We start from the raw sequence: 25,625 nt of genomic DNA, 5'->3' as shown, positions 1-25,625 counted from the left end.
ACAGTCAATGTTCCGTCAACAGTTCAGTCCATTTTTTTGTGATGATTAAAACAACTTTCTCAAAGCTAAAAACTCAATAAAAGACTTCATAAATCTAAGACCTGTTATGTGCCACTCTGAGCATCGCTGAGTAGCTCCCTGAGGTGCAAGATCACTGTTTGGCTTTCAGGGTTTGAGTGCATGGTGTCTTTGTGTTGCACTGTGAGGAAAAGCACATGTAGTAAAAGATGTACAAGCATTGGCTGGGTAAGTCAGATCAGACAGTACTCTGTTTTCCTAGCTTTAAAAATTCAAATCGAAATGTGCAGGAAAGCATTGAGAGGCCTGCTCCCAGCTCCGCTCACCTCCCACAGAGGCAAAAGCAATCAGCAGGCAGTTGACTGACAGCTCCGAATGAGGCTCTGCTGCTCTAAAGTATACCTCGGATTTCTCAGATACAGCACTAACGTTGACAGCAAATAGCAGAGAAGTGGCCAATATATACCATACCAATATTAGCTAAATTCTGACATTTCATCTCTTAACACGTCATGAGAACTACGTTACCTGATTCAAACTACAGCTGCACGATATCTGCAAAATATCTAATTGCGATTCTTTTCACTGATAAGGCCATTGCGATATGATTTACAACATTGGAGGGAATGATCATTTTTGTATCATTATTCTCATTTAAAAAAATGATTGAAGTGTGATATTCTTTTTTTGTGAGGATCTGTACCAAACAGAGGTTTTTTAGCCTGCACACGGTTTGTAGGCTGGGATGTCTCTGCAGCACCACAATACTTTATATTTAGAATGGTTTGACATATTTTGCCATTAACAAATATTGTGCCCCCCTGGGATTTGGATATTGCACTTGTTCCTATTGCAATTTTGATAAAATTGTGATTCATTGTGCAGCCCTAATTCAAACAAAATTTCAGCTTTTAGAAATCTACTCATGACAGCTTAAGTATCATACAAGTACTCAGCAAAGGCAGAAAAATAACTAGTTTTCTACTAGTGGCTTGTGAAATCCAAAAAAACATTTTGCCCTGGCAAATCGGTTTTGAGAATACAAAGGATTGTCCAGAATTTTGGTCGTCTGCCAACTTGGCTCCTACTGTTCATGTAGAGTAGAGAAACTTGTGATCAGCAGTCAAAATGTGTCATGATCGCACTGTTGGCTGCTGCTTCTCTCTCACACTGTGTCACTTTTTGAGTTTGTAGTTACAGTAACAGATACTTGAAAGCTCCTTCATTTTCGCTATTTCTGTACGTTTTCTATTTATAGCTGTTGTGTAACGTTTCCATTTAAGGTGATTCGACTTATTAATGTAACAATGTGTTTATTTCTATTTGAGACCAGTCTTATGGTTCTTCCAGTCAGGGTTTGCGTTGCATTTTGTATATAGTTATATGAAGGGCTGAATTGATTTGTTGATCAACAGAAAGTTAATTGTAAGCAACAGTTGACTAATCATTTAATGGTTACTTCAGCTGTTTTACACTGTACTTCCATAGAGATAGACTGAAAAAGATAATCCAAATTGCTGCAGCAGAGGCAGAGAGAGCCTCTGTTCCATTAGCTTCCGTTACTCAATAGAAATAGAAAAACAAAATAAAGTCTGTTCCAGGGAATTTACTTTCCATATTGTAAGGACAATTGACTGCAGTTACCCTAAGAAGTTGAAATCATAATTTTTAACTTAGAAAAAAAAACTACAGCGCCATTTTTTCAACTTTTTAGCTGTAATCTTTCTGTAAAGAGCTGTAAACTTCTCCATCGCTCTGTCCTCTCTGTCCTGCTGTCATTACAGCAGAGGCTTCTACAAATCTAAATATTGAAGACTACGCCATTAGAATTGCTTTTTAAAATAATAGTCCTTAACCAGACAAATGGAGTACACAAAATACTGGTGAGGCTGCATTTGATGTTATCCGCAAGATATGTCGACTCAATATTCTTATTGCAATAAATCGAAAGTGTCCCAATAAGTATGCAATATTTTGTTTATTTTGTGAAACGATGCGTCACGTCCGTGTTTGATTTAGTGCCTGCGTGAAACGCTATAATGATCATCATTTCATTGGCCGGTTGCAGTGCCGCTTGCATATATTAGCACGTCGCGCATGGGTCCACTACGTGACAAACTCTATGGAACGTACCATGTGACTTGTGTGCATATTTCAACAAAGTAACCGTGTAAGTGAAGAAATAGAGACAACAAAAGGGAATGAATCAGAGAAGCGAAAGAAAAGTTGTGTCCAGTTCTCTTTATATACTTTACACTGTCCAACCAGTACAACATGTCCTCTTCTATAGACATGGTCATTATTTGTTTATTCAGGTTTTACCAGTACAATATGACAGTCAGTTGAAATAAACCTAGTGTTAGGTCAAAATATCGAATCTAATATCCATATCGCAATATTCATGATCCATATAATATCACATGTTGTCAATATCGTGCAACCCTAATCAGCATGTGATTTTGAACCAGCTATTCTTACTTATGAAACAGAACTTGGTCCTGTTTTCACTTTGGCACTCTTATTAGTCCAAACTCTGGATCTTACATTTCTATAATATGATTGATAGCGTCTTTCATAAGACCCTCCCTGCCTGCTAAACACCCACATCTTTCAAACTGCACACCTCCAGTTTGTAACACAGGCTCTTTGTTGAAAAGTTGAAATCTCAAGCCAAACTGAAATAATTTTTATTAAAAATGGTTTTATTTGTTTGTAGACACAGAAGATGTTATATACAACTGAGCCAGCATGAGTAAACTGAACTTTATGTCATTTATCAATGCAAATTGCAAAATATGTGCTCCTTTCCTAAAATAAAATAAACAATGAAATAATAAATACAGAAACAAAGAAATACAAAATAGCTGTGTAACATAAAAGTAAAAAAAGAGGCTGGAAAAAAATATAGTAATATATATAGTATGCATGGGCAGGTGTGTAGTCCAGGATGTAGGTTAATGCAAAGTCAGATTATTTTTTTTTTTTATTGTCAGATAAACATTAATGTAAATAATGGTTGGTTGCAGCTGTATTTATATGCATCATTATCAAAAGCACGTCACAATATTGCTGCTCAACAAATAGATCCTGCCAAAGTTGACTTGTAGACTTTCTAAATCTCATTTATTATTCATGGAAACATACCGTACCGTAGTTGTTTGCACACTGTCCACAATTTGTTCCAAAAGCAGAATGGACTGAAATAGAGAGGTCAAGGTTTGCAGAGGAATGCTGCTGCTGTATGAAATATTGAATCCTTGCACGCTATCTGTGTTTAAAATCAGCTCTGTGCCAGCGTTCCTTGACATCCGCACACATTTTCCTCTTTTGGATGGGTTTGAACAACCACCGCTGAGCTTTAGCAGCTCAGCGAGCGACCAAGACTCGTCCAGATAAATGTTTCCAAAATATTTCAACAATGCTAAATGTTCTGTGCATCTAGCTACTCTAGCTCTTGCAGGGCTTGTGCCTTGCTTTATCTGCTGGGCTCTAGGTGACAGGAGTTATACATTACATTATGTAATGAGAGGAACAGAGGAGAGACTGCCTTGCATTTGTAGCCACAGTTCATGGATCAAAAGCAAACAGGGAGCCAACCAGCATTCTATTATAACAAAGGCAAACATACAAAAAGCCCTGAGCGTTTCAGCGCTATTAAGACACCCACTCGCTCTCCAGCCTCCATCTCTGGCTCTTGTGCTCCCTCCCTCTCTCCATCCAACTCCCTCTTCCTCAGTGCAACTCCCCCTCACCCTCCCTCTCTTGTTACCGCTCCCCCAGATGCATTTCCTCCATCTAGCTTTCTTCCTTTTTTCCTCCATCCTACTCTCTTTTTCTGTCGTCCTGTCTTCACTCCATATAGTCTTGCACTTGCGCTGTCCCTCCTACTCCTACACGAACACTTACCCACCACCCCCATACCCATACACTGTTCCTTTTACTGTTTTTTCATTTTTTTTTCAACCAACCTCTTACTCCTGTGTGTCTACATCCCTCCCTCCCACTCTTTTAACTCTGTCTCTCTCTCAGTTCTCTCAGAGGGTCTAAGCTGGAAGCGATTGCCACCCACACATTCCCTCTTCAGCTTTCAGCTTGACATCAGATTTACATTCACAATGAGCAAGCGTAGCATTTCACATGTTGCCTCGCACATGGCTGTACACACAAACGTGAACATACAAACTGGCTGTCAGCACACATGAACACACAGGCCTGTACTGTATGGTACTGTATGTAAAATGTAGGGTTTTGTTACCTGTGTGTACACGCAGATCCTATGCTGGAATAATTAGCCAGTAAACCATATCGCCTGAGCGATGGAAAAATGTAAACAGACAACAGCATGCAGAGATGAGCTGGTATTTTATAAATTGGTATATTAAACGTTTGCCAAATCCTGTCAGAAGTACGACATATACAGTACATCTTTCTTTTATAGAAGAGCTTTAGGTGCATTTGATTTTTCTCATTATAGCGAAAAAATACCTTCCAGCTTGTTCAATACAGACGGCATATGTTGAAGAATGTTAATATGATTTACAGTTGGACCACGTTCTTTAAAACTAACTGAGCACTAAGAACGCGCTAAGCTCCTGACACAGCGAAAACGGCTCTGCAAAATGTGTTTTGTGTGACATTTACACCCTGGTGGCACATTTACACCCTGAAAAAGAAAACACCACATACAATATTAGATGAAGTTAACTTTTCACACAGTACAGTAATGTGAGTTGTTTAAATGAACTGGATATATGGTTAAACATACTTTGCTCTTACCATTGTATCTCTGTGGGAACTTTGTCAGCAATGCTCTCACATTGTTCCCAAAACACCCTAGTCAGAGAGTAAATGCTGTGCGCATATTCTTTGTAAATCCTTACATTCATTTACCTAACAGAACCAAGCAGTCCAAACTGTCGTCAAAACTTGCCATTTTCAGTTTAGCTTACCGGCCCAAAGGTTGTTGAATCAAACAGAGTTTGAAAATGGAAACACACACAGAGCTGAAGGCGAGGGACATGAGAATTTACTTGCTGTGATGTGTGGCGCCGGATGTGATGGCGCGGAGCTTAATGTCTGGTTTTAGTAATAATGGGTTCAGTTATAAAGCAGATAAAATACCTATAATACTATACTATGATCCAAGCAGAAAGTTACATATTATTGATCTCCACACTGTTCCCTCCTCACTCCTGTTAGGCTAGGGCTATCTAAAGTTAATTCCTATTTATTTTGTTGCTTAGATCATTGTTCCTTTTTGGAAATGTATTAATCTGTGATTTGGGCATCCTAAACACGATGTTCTGTACTATACATGTACTGTTGCACTCATTTAGATCTCATCTGATAAAATTTGAGCAGTCTTTCTAACAACTCTGAGTTGTAGTTTAAAACTTTTACAGCCAATTTAATAAAATTAAGGGTTTTCTTCAGGCTTGGAACCATAAATACAGTTAATGCATACAGGCATGGAGAATTGAAGGCTCAGTTAGCAACAATTAGCTCTTATTAGCGGTCAGCTCCGTTTAGCAAGCTAGCTCCATTAGCATGATATGGAGCACCGGAGACTGCCGTGGAGAGGGGTAACAACCAGACTCTGATAAAGGACCTTTTTGGGAGCTTTCACAGCACCGTGGCCGCGTTGTTTAGACGATTCTATAAGTACAGTTGATAAGTGGGGTAGTCTACGTGATACGCAAGTACATAGTATACCTAATAAGAATATATACTATGTAGATACTATATAATATATACTAAGACAATCCAGGATTTCCATTGACCCACTAAAAGGAGAATTTCAGTCAATTCCAACACGTTCACATTGGTAGGCACTTTTAATGACATTTTGAACATGTTTAAAACTTGCCCTGTTTAAGCCTGTTGGATGCTAATGCTTGGAAGAGGATAACTCGGTGTAGGCAGCACCGATTGTTTTTGTTTTTCTTTCTACTGACAGCAATCCAAATATACAAACAACAGAGCTACTTGTTGGAATTGACAGGAATTCTCCTTTAAAAATGTGTAATGGCATTTAACAACATTCCATTATCATTTTGATATATTTTGAAATGTTGTGTGTTTTTCATCTTCACAGGCTAAATAAAGGTATTTACACTGTAAAATTTGTGCATTAAAGTGTGTCAGAACGCAGGAAATGAAGTCTTTGATGCTCAAAATTTCCTTGAGAGTGGATAATGGTAATGATAATAATAATAGTATTAATTTCTATATCTATTCAGTACTTATCCATGTCCTGCACTTATGGAACCATTGTATTTCCTGCACTTACTGCTATTGCACTTCTGGTTAGACCTAAACTGCATTTCGTTGCCTTGTACTTGTACCTGTGTAATGGCCATAAAGTTAAATCTAATCTGAGTCTAATCTAATACCCGGAAAGTTTGTCGCAAGGTAGTTAAGTAAAATGCTATGGGAAAATACGTAATTAGACGGACGACCAGTCCAAGTCGCTTTCCTGACATCTCCACATTTCCCCTCCACTCCCTTTGAGGAGCTGCAGTTGTCGACATGACCCAATTTATTAGGGTTTTCATCTCTTTTGATACCTTTGCCTTCGTCTTCGAAGAAGACAGTAAAGCTTGGTGACCTATTTGGTGCGAAATGAGAGATGTTGTTCACTAAGCGATCTCACACAAAACCTAATGTTCAACTTCTTTACGTCAAATTATTTGTCCCTTGACAATTATCTTTTAAATTTACACACATCATTTGTAAAATGCATGGCAGAATTCTAACCGGACCAAAAAATAATTATCTCTCATTGACTCCTGTTAATATTTTGTCAAAAGATAGTAGACGGGCGTGACTTTGGCTCTCTATTACAAGACCACCAGCAGCATGCTACTACTAACGTAACGGTTTCCTCTCTGAGCAAGTGCAACATGGACGCTGTCATGCACACTGCACGTAACTTCAGGAGGGGGGGGGGAAGCCGGAGGCAGCTGTTCTGTGTGCGCTGTAATAAATACACCATCACATGGTACAAATTTTATTTGGATTTTATCTACCTGAGTGGGCCCTTTGTATGGGAAACACTGATTTGTCGCATGCCCAGCAAAACGCTATGCAGACTGATACTCACCAATTTTGCTATCCATTCCTCTGGCTTCAGCTTCCTAATTGGCCTTTTGAGATCCAATCCAGAATCAATATGACAAGAAGTAATATTACCAGGTGTAAATGCAAAGAACTAAGATCAGAAGTCACTTCCTCGTTCACTTGTTCACTAACAGACGTTCTACAGTTTACTCTACAGTGAGCAGTATTAAGGAATGTCCTGCATCGTACGACTATAATATTCACATCTTTATAATAGGAAGCATAGCCTTGTGGGATTCTTACCAGAAAAAGGTGTACATGCCATTGAGTATGAATTGTGTATGAATTTCCCACTCAGAACCTGGCCAATATAAAATGTCAGAAAATAAATATAATACACAATTCAGGGGTTATTTCGGATATGGTCATAATCTAGATACTGGTACAGTAAATCTTACTTGTGATCTCTGAAATCTACTAGCGTGGGTTATTCACAAGTTTTGTCAAGATTATTTTTTCCTGTTTCATCTTGGATGTTTTGATGTAACTGGCCATCTTTACAAGCATTTCAACACAGTGATGGTAAGAATGAGCAACTTGAACAATGTTATTTTAGCAAAGGGAGGATTTATTAGGCAGCTAAATAAAAGAAACAAGCAAATCTACCTGCCGCATGACCCCGGCCAGACAGAATCACAGCCTCTCGTGACAAGACCTCAGCCAGTCTGCGTTTGTCAAGTATGCTTTTAAAGACTTTACATCATCTCCAAACAACGTGTATGTTTGGCCAAAGTCATGATGTCATGTTGGTAGTTTTATAATTGTATTTTAAAAGACGTACAAGTGAATCAAAAGATGTCTCTAGATGTCCCCACACATACTGGTTCAGAGCTTTGTTAAATGGCATGTATGAAACTAAAAATGTAAGGTACTTCAGGGTAAAAAGAAAAGTGTTGCCATGGTAACAAAACACAGAGCCTGGGTTGGTATCAAAAAGAGATTGAGTGAGAAATAGATTTAAATGCACCTATCCAGCCTTTTTTACGTTCCAGGCCAATGCTTTTGTTAACACTTTCATAAACCATTAAAGTGAGAACACAGGTGTTGAAAAAAGACAATGATCATGCCATTTCTTTTGGGTTAATTTGGCACACTGCTCAATAACTCCACCCATCTCACATCCTTTCATTTGCATAAAGACTGTGGATCAGAGGATTTATACACTGATTCTGAATGGGTCTTTGCAAGCCCTGCCGCCCACATTTCTCCACTCTGTGTAAAAAGAGGCAGGTACAGCGTATTATGTTTGAAAAGTGAATTTTGGTCTGTATTCAGATTGAAGAGTACCATTTTGCTAAATCTGCTCTTGGCGCCTACTCTTACTAAATGATAGATAATGCAGGAGTATATCCAGGTGCATGTTAAAAAATATAGGAGATATCCAGACCTGAGGATTTATTCTGGGTTCTAATGTTGTAAAAAGTCGGTTATGTCTTTTTCCAAATATCCTAAGAAAGTATTCTTTAAAATGAACAGGAGGAGGTAACCCAAGGGCCTTTATTTGGATGTAACCTATAGCAAAACCCCAATGATGTTGTAATTAAAGCCGTTTTCTTTCTGGAGGATCTCATAGTTGAAGAAGAGAAAATATCAGCAGGTGTAACCGTCAGAGATGATTCAACATGACACAAGGGTTTGTTTCGGACAAAATATAGCAGGCAACAATCACAAATGTAAACCAATAGGATATCAGTTCAGTAGCCTTTAGTATTGGATGAGAGTGGCGAATGATCTTTGATAGTTTTGATCCAATTAAATGTAGTTTACACTCACTGTTAATTACACAAATCTACTGTATCAGTTCAGTTGTGCTTGTTGCTTATCAAACACTAAAGCTGAGTCTTTTATTTGGACAAAACATATTAATTGAAGGTTCCTTTTTACAAGCTTTTTCCGGAGCTTTCAAACATGTCTGTCTTCAGCAGCGGAGATTTTGAACTGCATATGTTAAATTTAATGTACGTATATCTTTTGCGTATAAACTACTTCAAAAACTGATTTCATTTTTGTCGTACATTCTTTTTTTAGGCTGAAGTTTGTATCTAACATCTGTTCAGGGACTACAGATGGCTAATCCTGGCACATTTACAGCAGTAATTAACTCAGTGCACTGTCTAATAATCAAACCGGTAAATAAATAAATGAATTATGTACTTTAACGGGTTACTTAGTAGTCCCAGTAGGTAGTTTATTGATGAATAACATGCACCGCTACAGATGCAGTCAGTGCCACTTGTAACAGAAGGCTTCAGTCAAACATGCATATTTTTTTTTATGTTGGCACTTCATGCAAATAATTGCCAGCAGTATTAGTGCAGGATGGTTGAATGCATGAGGGAACATTTGATATTTTACACTGCTATCCGTGCACAGGGCCCCCAGTAAGACATTGTGTTGCAGATTTATGTGTCTTTAAATAATGGTCACGATTTATACACTGTATAATGTACTGTAAATCAATCATAATCTGCCCCTATGTGGGCAGAGAAAGGAATAATACGCCCCATTTAGGTTCACCCTATGTGTGCGTACGAATCTGAATAAAAGCAGACAGTTTGATCTCACCGGAAAGGTCTAGAAATATTGTGTTTTGGATGACAAACTGCATTTAAATCAGAACACTGCTTCAGAGTCTGTTTGAAGTTATAGAAAATGTCTACACGTCTACATCTTCCACAGCAATTTCCACTGCAACCGCACAAGTGGCTCTGAATAAACATAATGCTTAGTAAAACCGTTTATCACTTGTGAATGGTAATCATCATAGTTTTGTTTTGCTGGTTAAGGATTACTTGATAATTTAGTTTTTTCAACAAAGCCATCAAATTAATTTCTCCATCTGTTTATCACAACATGACTGCCTATATATCCCTCCAAGTCAACGACTTTAGTTTAAGCCGACTATTTTTTAGTGTGGTTTTTCTTTGTTTGAATAAATACTCAACATAATTACTGATGAGTTTTTCTTTGATTATGAAAAATATAATATGCATGGCCGCTAAATAACACTACAGCCCCGCACACCTGCAGAGCAGCCACCCCACAATAAACAACATGAAAGTGAACTTCGAATTGAATCATCAGTGTTTAAGGGGGCAGTCGTGGTGGGTAGTCATATCACAACACATAAACTCTTTAAAACATATAAAACTAGGGAATTCCTAGTACTCACTTTCTGTACTTTTGGGGGAAAAACAACAACAGCTGCAAACACCTAAAGCAGACAAAGACTTGGTTGATTTCCAACACAAATCATGACCCCAATGAACCCCTCCATTGGAGGATGTAATAAAACACATGCTCTCTCTGAATCTTATGACTCCAAATTGGCACCAAAAGGACCTTTTGTTTTAACACCAGAGGGGTTATTTTGGTACACTAACTCACAGACTGCTTGTTCATCGGATCTCACTGACTAAAGCTAAACCCACGGAAACTACGCAAATATTTGTTTATTTTTACCAATTTAAGACTAGTCCTAAATCATCATTCTCTGCTTGGCACAATCTGCTCCTACGGGGGAAACTAATTAGTTTGGGAAACAATATATTCTGAGGAGGATGTTGATATCACTGTTCTGAGGCCTAATTGAGATGGCTGCAGTTTAGATGCATATATAATGATGGCATAACCTCCAGCTCTACAGGGCGGCCCCCATGATAATTGCTGTTAATTAACACTTCTTGCAGAGTAACAAACACCTACGAAACTACGACTATGAGCGAGTTATTGCAGCCACCCTAGATAAATAAATATTTGGAGAAAGCTTCCAAGGTTCATGACCCGAAACTCAATATCTCTAAACTGAAGAAGATCAATTCCTGGAACAATATAGAAAGCGCTCTTAAGAACTTTTAATGGAGCTGAATGTGGAGTTTTCCCCCTCTCCTGTGATTTGACAGTTACCCTTTCATGTACTATCACCGCTCTCTCAGATTTCATTTAGAAGACTTCTCCAGCAGTCACTCATCCAGCCTACAGAGTTTGATTTGGTAGTTTTGAACATGTGGACTTAGGCAAACAGACACGGCCATAGTTTGATGTCTTAGCTGGGTGACAAACACCTTTGTGGTCATCTTTTTCCCTCCATGCGTGGGTTGGAGAAAATGTTAGGTTTGAGGACAGAAAGACAGGCAGGCTTGCGGTGAGAAGATTGCCATTTGGACAGGTAAATGAAAGGAGAGTGAAAGGGGCAACGACGATGAAAGAGAAATACAGAAGAAGATGGAAGGTCCTAGATGCCACACACATCTGAAAGGGGAGGGAACGAGAGGACAGTAAAAAAAAGGAGAGGGTGCAAGGTGGAGAGAGAGAGAGAGAGAGAGAGAGAGAGAGATATCAGGGGCTGAAGAGAGGTAGAGGGATAAATGCCCTTGAATTAGAAAAAGGTAAAATATTGCGTGGGTGTGAAGAGGTGTGTGTGTGTGTGTGTGTGTGTGTGTGTGTGTGTGTGTGAGTATTATTGTGACTGTGACAGAAGAGACTGAGAGAAGGAGAGAGCAAAGGAAAGAGCAAGATAGACAACATGAAGAGTCAGCGGAAGATAGGCTGCAATGCTGGAAAAAAAGCAATGAATTAAGAACAGACAAGCAAACTTACATTTTAAATGAGGCTTATCCTGCTTTAGATTTAGAGTTGATAAGGTCACGCAAAGGAAAACGCTGGGAAAACTACGAAAGTGAGACATTAAAAGAAAATAGGAAAAGAAAAAGTCATGCAGAATTGTAAAGGAGGCTTTGATGATAAAAAATGATTATGAGTATATATAATAGATTCGTCTTCATCTAGTGGAAATATGCAACATGCTGTTGACTTCTTATAACTTTAAATATTCAAGCCAAACCCTAGTTTGTACTCCTTTGATAGCTACATGTCTCTAAGGATTGCAACGTCCGTCTGAAATATCTCAACAACTATTGGATAGTTAGCCATAAAATTGTGTGCCAATATTCATCGTCCCGAGAGTGTTTCTCCTGCTTTTCATTTAGCTCAAACAGTACGTCAAAATGTTCACTAATCCAGTGAAACCTACCAGATGGATTGGCACAAAGGTTGTGTACAGATGGCCATGGTTCCCAGACGATGGTTTCTCTGGCGTCTCCATGAGTATTTGTGGTTTAAAGTGAAATGTCTCAAGAAATGTTGGATGTATTGGCATAAAATTTGGTACAGACATTCATGTTCCACTCAGATCGAAGTATGTAGACCGTGCTTCCATTCATGGGCATAGTGCTGTGAAGTCAAGAACAATTAAACAAAATGTTCATGTAGCTACGTCCATCACCACCATGTCGCAGCGGAGGAAACTAACTAGTGGATATTTCAAATTTGATGACAAAAGCCAAGATGGACATCTGGTCGCTGTGGTAAAGGTGAATACCACATACTGAACAGTAACAGCAATGTCTCTGGTTTGATTCCACCCAAAGACCTTTGTCACATGTAATTCCCCCAATCATCTCTCTCTCTCTCTCTCTCTCTCTCTCTCTCTCCCTCCCTTTCTCTCTCTCTACCCACGCATTTTCTCTGAATCTCTTTTGTTACTATCAAATTTTGGCAAAATGTTAGTTTATGCCTGCCTTTAAAGGGAGACAGTCAGACACACCTTAGTTTCTCGGCTAATTTGCTTCACAAGTGTTGCAGTTTCATACTTTATATGCAAGTCAGATATGTATTTAGTGGACAACCCATTTATTGATTCATCAACACGCAGTGAGATTTGTAATTTTACTCTGTGAAACATGAGGGCCATTTATGGTCATTATTTTTCTCCAAGGTAACATTCATCATACAGTGCATGCACAATATTTCCCCTTGAGCCCTTGGATGCAGAGACAGAGCTACAGTCCTGACATTTTATTGAGTTTTTCAACATTTGGTGACAGGGCAACAGGGATAGGGAAGCGGAATACATTGCCAACACAGGTGATACCTGGAACATACTTACGTTTAAATTTACGTTCACTTTGTTTTTTGATGCAATTTGTTGGTTCTGGAGTGGTTAGGTCAACCAGGCCTCCTGAGTTTTGTTTCCTTTGTTCTCTAACTGTACATTTACACTTTCTCCGTCATCCATCAAGCATAGGACACGCGTTTATTCCCTTACTGACCAATTCAGTGCATTAGATACCGACTCACTGACGGAAGTCAATAAGTGCTTTGTTTGTTTAATGCTCGCTCCTCTCTATCCCTGCATCTCCCAGCCCCTCCCCTCTCCATAACCTGCAGACTGTTAACATTCGCCTCATCTGATGTTCAGACAGAAAATCTATCCCTCCAATAGTCTCTCGCCCACTTTGTCAACCTTCTACCTTCCACGTGTGAAGGTTTATTTGAGTTTATGTGTGTGTAGCGCGTAGCAGTAAATGCAGCAGCAGTGCAGGTGGACGGGTTTCACCCAGCAAGGTTTTTCTTCTGCCTCGCTTACCTTTGACCTCTGTCTACATATTCTTTCCTGCCCTCTTTCATTCCTGCGGGTTGACTGTCAATAACAGCTCTCCCATAGCTGTTTATTTCCACAATTGCCTCTTCTTTCTCTCCCCATATCCTCTGGCTCTATCTGTGTCTTGGTGTCATCATTTTTTTGTTCTGCCATCATTTTAACTTTGGATGTTTCGTTTCCAATGATGGGTATTAGCGTTTTACCTGTCGACCTTTTCTCATTCTCTGCCTCTTAGATCATCGCGCCCGGCGGAAAAGCATAGCCACTGGGAAGCAGCCCAGCATGGAGGTCCCTCCCACTGCCCCAATTCAACCCTTCCGACAATCCGTGAGTAACCCCCACTGTTCCCGGCCTCGCTCACTGCCTCCATCCCTTTCACTGTCCCTCCTCCCTCTTCCCGCCCTAGGCCCGCCACACACTTGTGGCCACCGGGCCAGTACCCCGCTTCACCCTTTTCCCCTCTCCCTGCTTATCTCCCCCTCCCTCTCCTTGTGCGAGCAGCAGCAGCAAAAGGGCTCCAAAAAAGGGTCTGGCACGCCCCCCTTGCCCCGTTCGCTGCCCCTCTCCCCCTCCCTATCCTTCACACTTCCCCACTCGCCTGCTGCCTTGTCTTCCTCCTCCTCCCCCCTTTTCTCGTATTGGGGCGGAGACTGGAGGGCTGCCAGTTCGAGTCCAGTGGCAGGAAGAACGTTTATTGCACCTTTGCCCCCTGTCGAGGTATGTGACACAAACAGTGCTGAAGCAGAGACACTGACTACGACATTTATGAAGCCTTTAGCATGGAAACATGGAAACATCTTACTCCTGTCACTTGTGATCTCACAAGTCACTTTTGGCTCATATTCACAGAATTGATTGAACAATACACAAAGGGCCATACCAGTGTGTTTGCAAGTGTTAGCTCCATGAATACAAACTCTTTTTAAATGCCAAAAAAATTAAAAAACGTCACCAGTTGAGTCAGCCATTCAGGTATGGTCTCCATACCTTTGCCAATAGTACAAAAACTAATTAACAGACTATATAATGCTAAAAAAACACTTTTGTTTGGATAGCAACCTGTAATGGTATGAAATTGTAATCATTAACTGTGATCTGAAAAAATAGAACTTTCAGCAAATGGGTTAAAACACATGAAACACCTGGTACGATTCTTTATTGTCAACAAAAGCAAAGAAATATAAAAAATGTTCTGTCGCTGTTACTCTTCTGGGATCATCATGTCTCTGTTTTATACTAGAGACAACTTGAGACAAAGTGGGAGGAGGAGCTGGCAGCGAAACACATTCTGTCTGTGGACAGAAATAATCTGTTTACTGTTTTATCCAAGGCAACATACAATTGGCACATAAAAGGGCTTAAAGGGTGCTTTGGTGTCTTATTAAGTTTGTGCAAGTGGTCTATGTTGCCCATCTCCTTTCCATTTCCATGCTGGTGTTTATACACTGTCACTCTACCTGGAAATAAATGGACTTGTCTCCCTTTGCAGAAAACTTTTTACTGCCCATTTACTGTTGCTGTACACAGCTTTCATAGACTTGAACATTACATGAGCCAAAAAATCCATTAGAGTAAATGTGAAGAACTTCTTTGGGTTGGCCAAAGATTCATTATTATTTCATAGTGGCTGAAATGAGTTGTCATATCAATATTTCAGTTCCTCTAATTGGACGAGCAAGCCTGAAGGGCGGGATGGGGTGTCGTAGTGTGAACTTAAGATGCAGGCAAAACTTTCAAAAAGTCACAGGTAGCCTTTGTGATTTTGCTACATTTTGATTACTGTAAGTCACTTGACACTTATAGGCATAAAAAAAAAAATCGCTAAAAAGTGCATTGCCTGGTGTAGTGGTACCTGTGAATGCCCTGTATATGGCAGCTGGATTTACCGTATACCTTCCTAAAATTAGCCACAAATACAGAAGCAGCCTGAAAGGTAAGCTGTGTTAACTGCCTACAAGAGACTCATTGGATCCCAAAACAATACTTCATTATAAGGAAAAGGGTCTCATTGAAAATGTCACTTAAGTAGAGGTATGCAAGTACTATACTATATTTTTAGAAAATTGTACTTAAGTTAAAAAAAGTAACAGTACTCATAATTGGAAATAACAGGAACATTGCCCTTCTGAGTGTAACACTAGTATAAACTACATTATCAAATATTTTGCAGATTGTCATAAAAAATATAGGTAGTGGGGTAAAAAGTACAATATGTACCTCTGAAGTGTAGTAGGGTAGAAGTATAAATATTCAAGTGAAATAAAATACCTGAGTACATGTATTCTGTTACATCTCCCCACTATATTAAATGACCACATTATTCACCTTTAAGCTGAAATGAACTAACTTTGTGCATGCAAATGTAGCCTTCTTTTATGTTTGTTATTGTAATTCAGGCTTCTCTCTCTCTCTGTATTGAATACTTTATCTTTTTGAGACTTAAAGTGTCAGACGCAGCAGCCAATCAAATTTGATTTAGTCATGCAGGCTATTAGCTTGGAAGTAGCAGATGGAGCCCAGTCTTTAGTCACATCCTCAAGACTGGCTTCAAAGCCATTTGACTCACGCCAGATGACAAGGTGTCATTTCCCTCCAGTCATTCTCACACTTAATACTGCTGTTATGCTATAGGTACACAAATTATATAACTGAGTCTTCGAGGATGCACCTGAAAGCTGAATGAGGGACACTTCTTTAAGCCGCAGTAAACAGAGAAACCACAAACTGATATTTCATGCGTGATTTGAGCCCTAAAGTTACCTTCACAGCTTTCAGTTTTAAGGTTTAGAGCATGAAACCAGCTGTGAAACTTTACATGTATGGTCTCCAAGCGTAAAAATAAGATTGTTTAGGTTTTAAAATGCTATTAGTAGACTGAACAAAACTCATTTTGGGTGGCGAATGTCAAATTTTTTAATGTAGTTTAACTTGTTTCCAAGATATTAAGAATTACACAGGATTGGCAAAAAAGTTTAACTTGTTAACAAGATATTAAGAATTACACATGATTGGCAAAAATTGGCAGAGTTTTTATACATTTTACACAAATGTCTTGTTTCACTTGGCCCCCTTTGAATGGATCAGTTTACAGGTTGCTGTTGTAAAAACTGCTCATGTTTAAAGTCGTGGTTGTTCTAAACCAAGGGTCTGTCCCAATACCTACTCTTGCAGTCCTGAGGATTCAAGTTGGTGTTCACCCACATTAAAAAGTACCATCACACAGTACACTTGTCCCACACTTTTTCTGATTCGCTTTAGAAAGATTATTCAGAGCTACAGTGTGAAAATGTATCCCACATTTCACCACATCAGTCCAGTTGTTGGCAGTATAGGCAGGTTTAAGACGGACCAAAAATCAGCAGGCATGAAGAAGTTTAAGTTTGTGACATGTTGGGTTCAGTAGGAACTACATGCATGTACAAACTTTACAGTTATAGCAGAGCCACCACATGGGGATACAATCTGCTCTTCTTGATAATACCATCACAGACAGTGTTAAGATAAATATTAAATATCATATCTGTGTATCAAAGATTTTGAGAAATATGTTGCACCCTTAAAACTATTATCATACCGAAACCACTAAAAAATGTTCATGCTAGGTCACTTTTGTACAGTAGACCTACGTCCTTCGAGACTAGTTCTTCCCAAAGTGGGTCCGTTTTCACCACAAAAAAAAAAAAAAGACATGTTCACAAGTTTTTTTGTTGCGTTTTCAAACCTATCAAAACAGAAGAAGAGCTTGATGCTTGTCATCAAGTTTTTTGTGAGCTCAGCAAAAATAGTGACCATCAGAACAAAGAGATGGAGAGCTTTAACATGGTAAACAGGGCTCAAAGAAATGCTGACACATCAAAAGACTGAGAAAAATACATTGTTTAAAATATGTCACACAACCGTGGACATTGGGACGGACCCCAACTCATGTGTCTCCCTTGTCAAGTTATTTGATCATGTAAGAAAGCTCATGTAGGACATACTGCACAGCTGTTTGTCCTGATGAGTTTGTGGTTGGACTCTATGGCTCACCACTGCCCACCACAGGATCCTTTAGGACACTGCAGTTCCCTGTGATAGGTGGACATGTGTGGCTGTATGATTTCCTGTTTATAATAAATTTACCTTGTGTTCTCCCCCATCACGTGTCATTTATTTAATTTGTATGTGTCCCTATCTGATTTTGGTGTTACTTAAATACATCTGACACAAACCACACTGACTCCATGGTCTTTATTTAACCATCACACTTTGTCAATCTTTGCATCCTCTCTTCACCACTCCACTCATCCTCTCTAACTCACGACAAACCACTTCTTCCTTTCTGTAACTTCGCGCCATGCACGTCCTCCCTTTCCTCCTCCATCTGTTTGCCCCTTGTTGTTGCTCTCCTCCTCCACCCGCTCCAGAGTTTCCTCAGTAGGAGGTTGAAGGGCTCGATCAAGAGGGCTAAGAGTCAGCCCAAACTGGACCGAACCAGCAGTTTCCGCCACATGATCCTCCCCCGCTTCCGCAGTGCCGACCAAGACAGGTTAGTGAGTAAGCGTGTGAGAGTGATTTCAAGCATTTTTACGTGGATTAATCTGCTGTGTCAGGCTGTGTTTGGCTGTGTTAATCTGCGAACACGGTGTAGTTGCATTTATGTATGAAATCCAGCCTGTGTGTGTGTGTGTGTGTGTGTGTGTGTGTGTGTGTAAATGTTGTGGCATTACAAACGATTCATTTTTCCATCTACTTATACAATATTAAGTTTCTCTATGATTGAAACAGGAAGTGGGGATTTGGCATGCATAACATCAGTCAGTGGTCATTCAAAAGTGTAAACCCATTCAGTTAGGGAATAAAATGGTCTTATTGTGTTAGAACCATAGATAACAGTTCCTTGTTAGGACTACAAGTGTGTTTACTGGTACAAGAAAAAGTGCCTCATTTCTTTGGCCCTAAAACACAAGAAGCTATCTATCTACACCTCTTTTTTATCTCTCTCTCTCAACCTCTTTATTGCTGTCTCCATCCATCACTGTTATAAATTGTTGTTTATTTTACACTCTCTGTGTCACTTACAATTAAAACACTCGGCACCATAGCTGTTTCACTGCCGGGGCGATGAAAAAACATCTCCTCTCTCTCCATGGCAACCAGCAGACAGCCATATGGAGACTGTACAGACCATAATGAGTCAGTGGGAGATTTTTCTTAATTATACCTCCTCTGTATCATGTACATAGTTGTAGCAGCACTGGCATTCATCAGGCACAGCAGCACAACAGTTACACAGTGGATATTTGAGGGAAAAATGTCCTCAGAGTGCCGAATTTTGGATTGGCAGAAGTTATTTTGGGAGAAAAGTTTTTATTTTGTAGGAGAAAAAAAATAATAAATTACATACACAGTATGATATACCGTACTGTACATAATTTGAAGATTTCAGTTTTCAACTATTGTTGTCTGTTATACAATTAGGATTAACTAAATAGTAAGTGTGACATTTAACATTTTTAAGAACTTTTTGTTTTGGTCTTATTAGCACAAAACACATTTCTTCCTTATCTTCTCTTAATCTACAGCTCTACATTGATGAATGGTATGGATGTTATGATATTTTACAAATATGCCCAATTGGGAAACAGTACTTCATTAGAAAAGGAGGTCTCCACGATATTTTGTCAGTGGCTAACTAATGATTATCTTCTTAATTAATCAATTATTGTTTTTGGGTTGTCTGTCCCAAAATAATAAAAAAAATCCAAATTTTTACAATCACCCTAACACCTAACATGACATTTCACACAACTTGTGTTGTCCAACCAACAGTCCAGAGCCCAAATATTCACTGTTACTGCCACATAAGATGAAGCTGAGCAGCCACTCATTATAATTGGGAGGCTGGAACAAGATAATTTAAATGTTTTGAATATTTGCTTGAAAAATGACCCACTAGTCAAAATAATTTCTAATTAATTGTCTGTTAATTGACAAATGACTTAATCCACTAATAGTTCTAAGCTAAAATTTTGTCCATTCAGTTTATCTGTAAGCTCCCACCGGACAGCTGCAACCAAGACAAAGCCAAACTTCAGATGTGAACAAGGTCATCTTGATCATCTAAACACAGGGCAACAGTGCACTCAGGAGAGCAATAAAACCTTCCTGAGCCAGGTGTCTGCCAAGGTGCGTTTCCACATGATTTATTCATTCGGGAAGGTTGTAGATGTCTATTATCCACCGCTGGTCTGAGGAGACACAGAACGGACTAAAAAGTCAAGTCGAGGTTGTTTGCCATTTTCACAGCTTCTGGTTTACTCTGGATGTTTTCTGTCAGGCATGTCTGCAGCATCTGCAGCTTTGATCATTATTCTTTCTTTCTTTCTTTTTTTATTCAGAGAGTATTTGCTGAGAACACTTTTCACATTGGACTGAAATTCATGAACCAATAAACAAGCCTCCGAGCTCCCAAACAAGGATATATATTTTTGCAATAATTAATTTTAACTGATTCTTCCTGCAAATGCCCAATGGGTCTCAGAGTTTCCTTCCCTTGCAGTACTGTAGGTCACATTGTCACATAACTCATACATAATTGTTATTTATGTCGTAGCCTGTTTTTGTAGCAGAGCTTCAGTGTCCTGTGATGACCTAAATGCAAATTAGAGCAATTTCTGTCCTGCAAAGAATAATTTTCTGCTTATTTTTTATTATCAATTATACTGTTTAGTACCCTTTTTTAATTGTAAGATTAAGTGTTTAGCCTCTAAAATGTCACAAACTTGGAAAATTCCTAATAATTTTCCATAGCCAGAGGGGATGTCTTCTGTTTTTGTCCAAAACCTAAAGATGTACAATTTGCAATCATGTTCCCAATCATGCTGGTCAGGGGCCCTCAGCGCCTGATGCCGACGCCCAAGACCCCCTTATATAGTTGTGTTCAGAATAATAGCAGTGTGTTAAAAAGGTGAATGATGCTCAAAATCCTTAGAATAGCTTTTAATTCCATAATATCAATGCATTGGGAACACTGCACATCCAATTCCAAATCAAAACATGACCTAAATTGATAATAACTCAAACATTTACTATATAAACTGAAAAATGTCTCAAGGGTTTGATAAGAGGTATTCCAGCCCAGGTCGATTAAAGTACATTCCACAATTCCTCAGAATTACTTGGTTTTGCCTCAGAAACAGCATTTTTGATGTCACCCCAAGAGTTTTCTATGGGATTGATTGATTGGGGATTGGGCCGGCCACTCAATAACTTTGATCTTGTTCATCCGGAACCAAGACTTTGCTCGCTTACTGGTGCGTTTTGGCTCATTGTCTTGTTAAAAAAAACTATTTCAAAGGCATTTCCTCTTCAGCATAAGGCCACACGACCTTTTCAAGTGTTTTGATGTATTGAAACTGATCCACCATCCCTGGTATGCAATATATAGGCCCAACACCAAAGTATTTTTTGCACCACAATGCCTTGTGTCTTCACAGTGTACTGTGGCTTAAATTCAGTGCATGGGGGTCGTCGGACAAACTGTCGGCGGCCCCTAGACCGAAAAGAACAATTTTGCTCTCATCAGTCCACAGAATGTTAAGCCATTTCTCCTTTGTCCAGTCAATGTGTCCTTCGGAAAATTTTAACCTATTCAGTGCATGTCTTTTTTTTCAGCAATGGAACTTTGCGGGGGGTTCTAGCTGAAAGCTTTTCTTCACATAGCTTTCTTCTGGTCGTAACAGTACTCATAGGTAGCCTTAAGTCTTCTTTGATTTTCCCGGAGCTGATCATTGAGCATTAGCCATTCTGGCTATTCTTTGATCCATTCGAATGGTAGTTGACAGGGTTATTTCCCAAGTCGTTCAGGCTTTGGATACCATTTCAAGGGATGTGAAATCATTTTTCTCTGACCAGCCTTTAATTTTCGGCACTTCTTTATACGTTTTCCCCTCTCCAATCCACTTTTTAATTAAAATCCGCTGTTCCTCAGAACACTGTTTGGAACAACCAATTTTGCCCTGTATTTCAGTGTGAAATGCACTACAACCAGCATGCACAACATTTGCTTCCTTCCTTCCTTAAATATGAGCCATAATTGACACCTGTTTCTTCACAGAATCAAACTCCTCCCTAATTGAACACAACACTGCTATTATTTTAACATGCCAATTACAGATTCAATTAAAGCTGCAAGCAGCGTTGGACGGGCCCTTGCACCTCTGCATGTGTCGGGGTTACTGGCGGACGCCGCTCCTTGCAAACGTGCATTGGCGTGCCACTCAGACACCGCAAATCGCCACCAATAAAAAGGGAACTCTCTGCTGAGTTCAATGATACCTCACACAGGACTCTATGTCATACAGTTCAATAGCTGTTGAAGGGGGCGTGGCCAAAGCATAGCTTCAACATTATTGCACAACATTTTTCTGCCAATGTACTAATTGCTAGATTTTGTTTAAGCTCTAAACATATACATTATATAGTTTGTTAGTTCTGGTACATTTTCTGCATAGTTTTGGCTCTCAGATGTGTTCAGCTTTAGTTTCATTGCAGCTTAATATTCTCAATATCTCTACATTTCAAGTGTAGAATTGTATCTGCTAATTGAATCCTTGTTTCCAGTCTATCATCACAGGTGCTTAGATTGTTTTCTTAGATGTAAGTTTCATCAGTCGTGACGTGTTAAAAACAATTTGCAAGAGGTGTGTCTGTGTGTGTGTGTGTGTGTGTGTGTGTGTGTGTGTGTGTGTGTGTGTGTGTGTGTGTGTGTGTGTGTGTGTGTGTGTGTGTGTGTGTGTGTGTGTGTGTGTGCCTTTTTTGCACGTTTGACTCTTCCTGCGCTTCAGCACCCCACTGAGACCTTGCATAGACCTTCTTTTACCTCCAGCACTCTTGCTCTCCTCTCTCTCCTCTTTCCACAATCCTTCCCTTTCTTTCCACTAATCCATGCTCTCACATTCCTCCTCTAAAGGATCCACTGTTAACATAATCAAAGTGATTTCCTCTGAAAGGTTGCTTCTCTCTCGATCCACCTCTCCTAGCCTATCCTTCTCTCACATGCCATCATGACCTCCCCCACTCTTTCTCTCTTCTCTTCTGTATTCCCCTCAATCTGACTCATTCCTGTGGGTCTATTTTTATCTCCCTCTTTCTCTCTCTCTCTCTCTCCTTCCTCGGTCCCCTACATGTATTCAGTGCTCTGTTTATGAACGTTATGATTGAACATAGACAAAAGCCATGCGAGCGCACAGGAGAAGCTGAGAGTCGGACGCAGCACGGAGGATATACAGTATCTTTTCTTTCTTTCTTTTTTCCCGATTTCCATCCTCCCTTTTCTTCTCTGAGGGGCTTCATACCACATGACCATCCCTCCTCGCTCTCTGGTTAGACTCAATGCATGTCATCATGCGTATGTCATACGGTGTTGTGACTTTGTGCTTTACATGCCTCTGTGCATGCATATGTGTGTGGGAGTAAGTGTGTAGGTGAGCATGATGGATGGGCTTTATACATTTTCACACTAGTGTCTCAAGAGTAATCATATAGTAAGAATTGTCTTATATAAAGAATGTCTTTAAAATGTTTTTCCTGCAGGGGAAAGCCTGGAAATATCTGTAAGGACAGCTACGAAAAAACTGCTTTTTACCCCCAGTCATCTTTATGTTTTAAAAAAATTTGACAAAATATAAAACTCTGTTTACGAGCAATTATGTACATTTCAAACAGGGTTATAATGAGCATTTCAGAATTTTCACTTGGATTGTCCCAAAAAACCAACTGCTGCATATTGTGCTATTAGAAGCTGGATCAGTCAGTCCACTTCACAGCTGCCCGTTAAATTATTAACAAGGAATCGTTTCAAAATGTTCATTATTTTTCATGTCCTGAAGTATAGCATCTACTCTTTCTCTCCCTTTGGCTCTTGGCGTAACAAGGTGAATACTGTACTGCAGCTTTGACTAATTACTTGCCGTCAGAAATACTATAAAGTCAATGTAGGAAACATCTTAGCAAAACCTGGAATCCAGTTGTAGCAGTTTTCCTGCCTAAGGCTAGAGTAGGAATAGTCAAAGCTTTTCCTATGTTGTATATTTTGCCGGTATCCAACTTTGTAGACAGACACATCTCGTGTTACCAGCTGAGTGTCTTCTTCTTGGCACTAGAGATTCATAGATAGATACTGGGGAGGAGTTAAAACCCCCTTAATTACCATATTTCAACATATTGTATAGTAGTAACTAGGCTATTGGTTAGTGCGTTGAGGTTTAGAATGAACACATTTTCATACATTGACAAATAGAACTTTCCTGTAGTGTACACAGAACTAAAGTAACGCAACCTTCAATAAAAGAGCCTCCCCTCTCCACATCTAACCCCCAACTATATCTCCTCCCAGGACCCGTTTGATGCAGAGCTTCAAAGAGTCCCACTCCCATGAGTCCTTGCTGTCTCCCAGCAGCGCTGCCGAGGCACTGGACCTCACTCTGGACGAGGACGCCGTCATCAAACCTGTCCACTCGAGCATTCTGGGACAAGAGTACTGCTTTGAGGTGAGAACTGAGCTGCGCAGTGTGGACAAACAACTGTACACTCGCACACAAAGCGCAGTGTACAGAGCAGTACAATAGCACCCAAAAAGATGTTGTTCCGTCCTGACAAGTGCCAGTGATGTTGAAGAGACTGTGATTTGAAAGTGTTTTTACATATGGGGAATAAAAGAAACAGGGACACTGAAATGAGCCCTAGTCCCTAATAATTTGCTGCAAGAGCCTGTCAGCCATTTTTCATATTTCCATTAGTGGAACATGACAGAGGTTGAGAGTGAATACAAGACGTTGTTTTGGCGCCTTAGTTGCAGTCTCCATAGTAACTAATGGCTGTGGTTGTTGAACTTACCATTGGCTATAACCTCAGGTGACTACGGCATCGGGAACCAAGTGCTTTGCGTGTCGCTCAGCAGCAGAGAGAGACAAATGGATCGAGAACCTGCAGAGAGCTGTCAAGCCCAACAAGGTGAGGGGAGAGAAAGGGATGCGGTAGAGGAAGAAAAAAAGGGTGATCCCTCTGTCTGTGTGTCTCTCTCTCTCCTCCCCGTCTCCTGTTGTTGTCTGTTTTCAATAAGAGCACACCGCTTCATTTCTCTGTGTGAACTCCATCCTCGTGTCTGTGTGTGTCTGTGTTGAACAATTTAGCCGCTTCCCCACGCAAATATTAAAGCTGCACAAGGTAATGTTGCTGGGTGGAGGATCCAGATTGCTGTTTTTGAAAAGCATTGATAGCCACAAATCAGGTAATGGGATGTCAGTAAATTGCACACAGCAGGCTTATGTTTACCAACCCAGCGTGTCTGTGATACTTGATACTAAAGGATCCTGCAGGGACAAGAGGCAACAGATTGAATACTAGAGAGTCCAGGTCCCTTCTCACTGTGGTCCTCATGCAAGAAACAATTGAAAGGACTAAAAGATTGGTTCTTAAAGAGCCCTGTAGGAGTAAAGAGATTTATGGCATTCACCAATGTTTTCACACTTAAAATTTTCTTTTTGGCCAAAGGAAATTAAGGAAAAAGTTAAGATCTGTATAGATGCCTTTCCTCATTTATTTGACCTCTGCTCTTAATACCTTTAATAAAAATGAGTTTGGAGAATAAATATGATACTAAAATTAAATATATACATATATGTAATGTGTGTGTGTGTGTGTGTGTGTTTATGTATGTATGTATGTATGTATGTATACTCATTTGAAAGTTAGGTTTAAGGGTTTTAAGATTGTATGATTCTTTTTGGCATCCTTCAACTTGCATATAGTGATATATTATGCAGGTTATGTTGCACCTGCCTGTGAAATTGCCTACTGTCTAGGCTATAATATTATCCCATATAATATCTCCAAGACTGTAATGTCTGCTTGACTCTTATATTAGTCTAATGGCGGTTTTCCACTGCGTGGTATCTACTCGACTCGCCTCGGCTCTACTCGCTTTTTTTGGTTTTCCATTAAGAAAAAAAGTCCCTGGGACCTGCTACCAGGTACTTTTTTTAGTACTACCTCAGTCGAGGTT

The 25,625-nt window shown here is 39.7% G+C and overlaps 1 protein-coding gene across 15 annotated transcripts in view; it reads left to right on the top strand.

Moving 5' to 3' along the window:
- syngap1b (synaptic Ras GTPase activating protein 1b) overlaps positions 1-25,625 on the top strand; it is a 136,719-nt gene that overhangs the window by 78,805 nt on the left and 32,289 nt on the right. For 11 of the 15 annotated variants that reach the window (XM_034873274.1, XM_034873272.1, XM_034873273.1 and 8 more), the window contains 4 exons: positions 13,815-14,296; positions 17,986-18,107; positions 23,958-24,111; positions 24,476-24,574. In XM_034873274.1, coding sequence (XP_034729165.1) covers positions 13,815-14,296; positions 17,986-18,107; positions 23,958-24,111; positions 24,476-24,574 — 857 coding nt within the window. The remainder of the gene's footprint in view (positions 1-13,814; positions 14,297-17,985; positions 18,108-23,957; positions 24,112-24,475; positions 24,575-25,625) is intronic. The other 4 variants (XM_034873282.1, XM_034873284.1, XM_034873287.1 and 1 more) reach the window with 2 other exon arrangements.

This window comes from Etheostoma cragini, chromosome 6 (assembly GCF_013103735.1).
Source record: "Etheostoma cragini isolate CJK2018 chromosome 6, CSU_Ecrag_1.0, whole genome shotgun sequence".
NCBI lineage: Eukaryota > Metazoa > Chordata > Actinopteri > Perciformes > Percidae > Etheostoma > Etheostoma cragini.
Note: the sequence above shows the minus strand (reverse complement) of the source record. Positions and strands in the feature narration are given on the sequence as shown.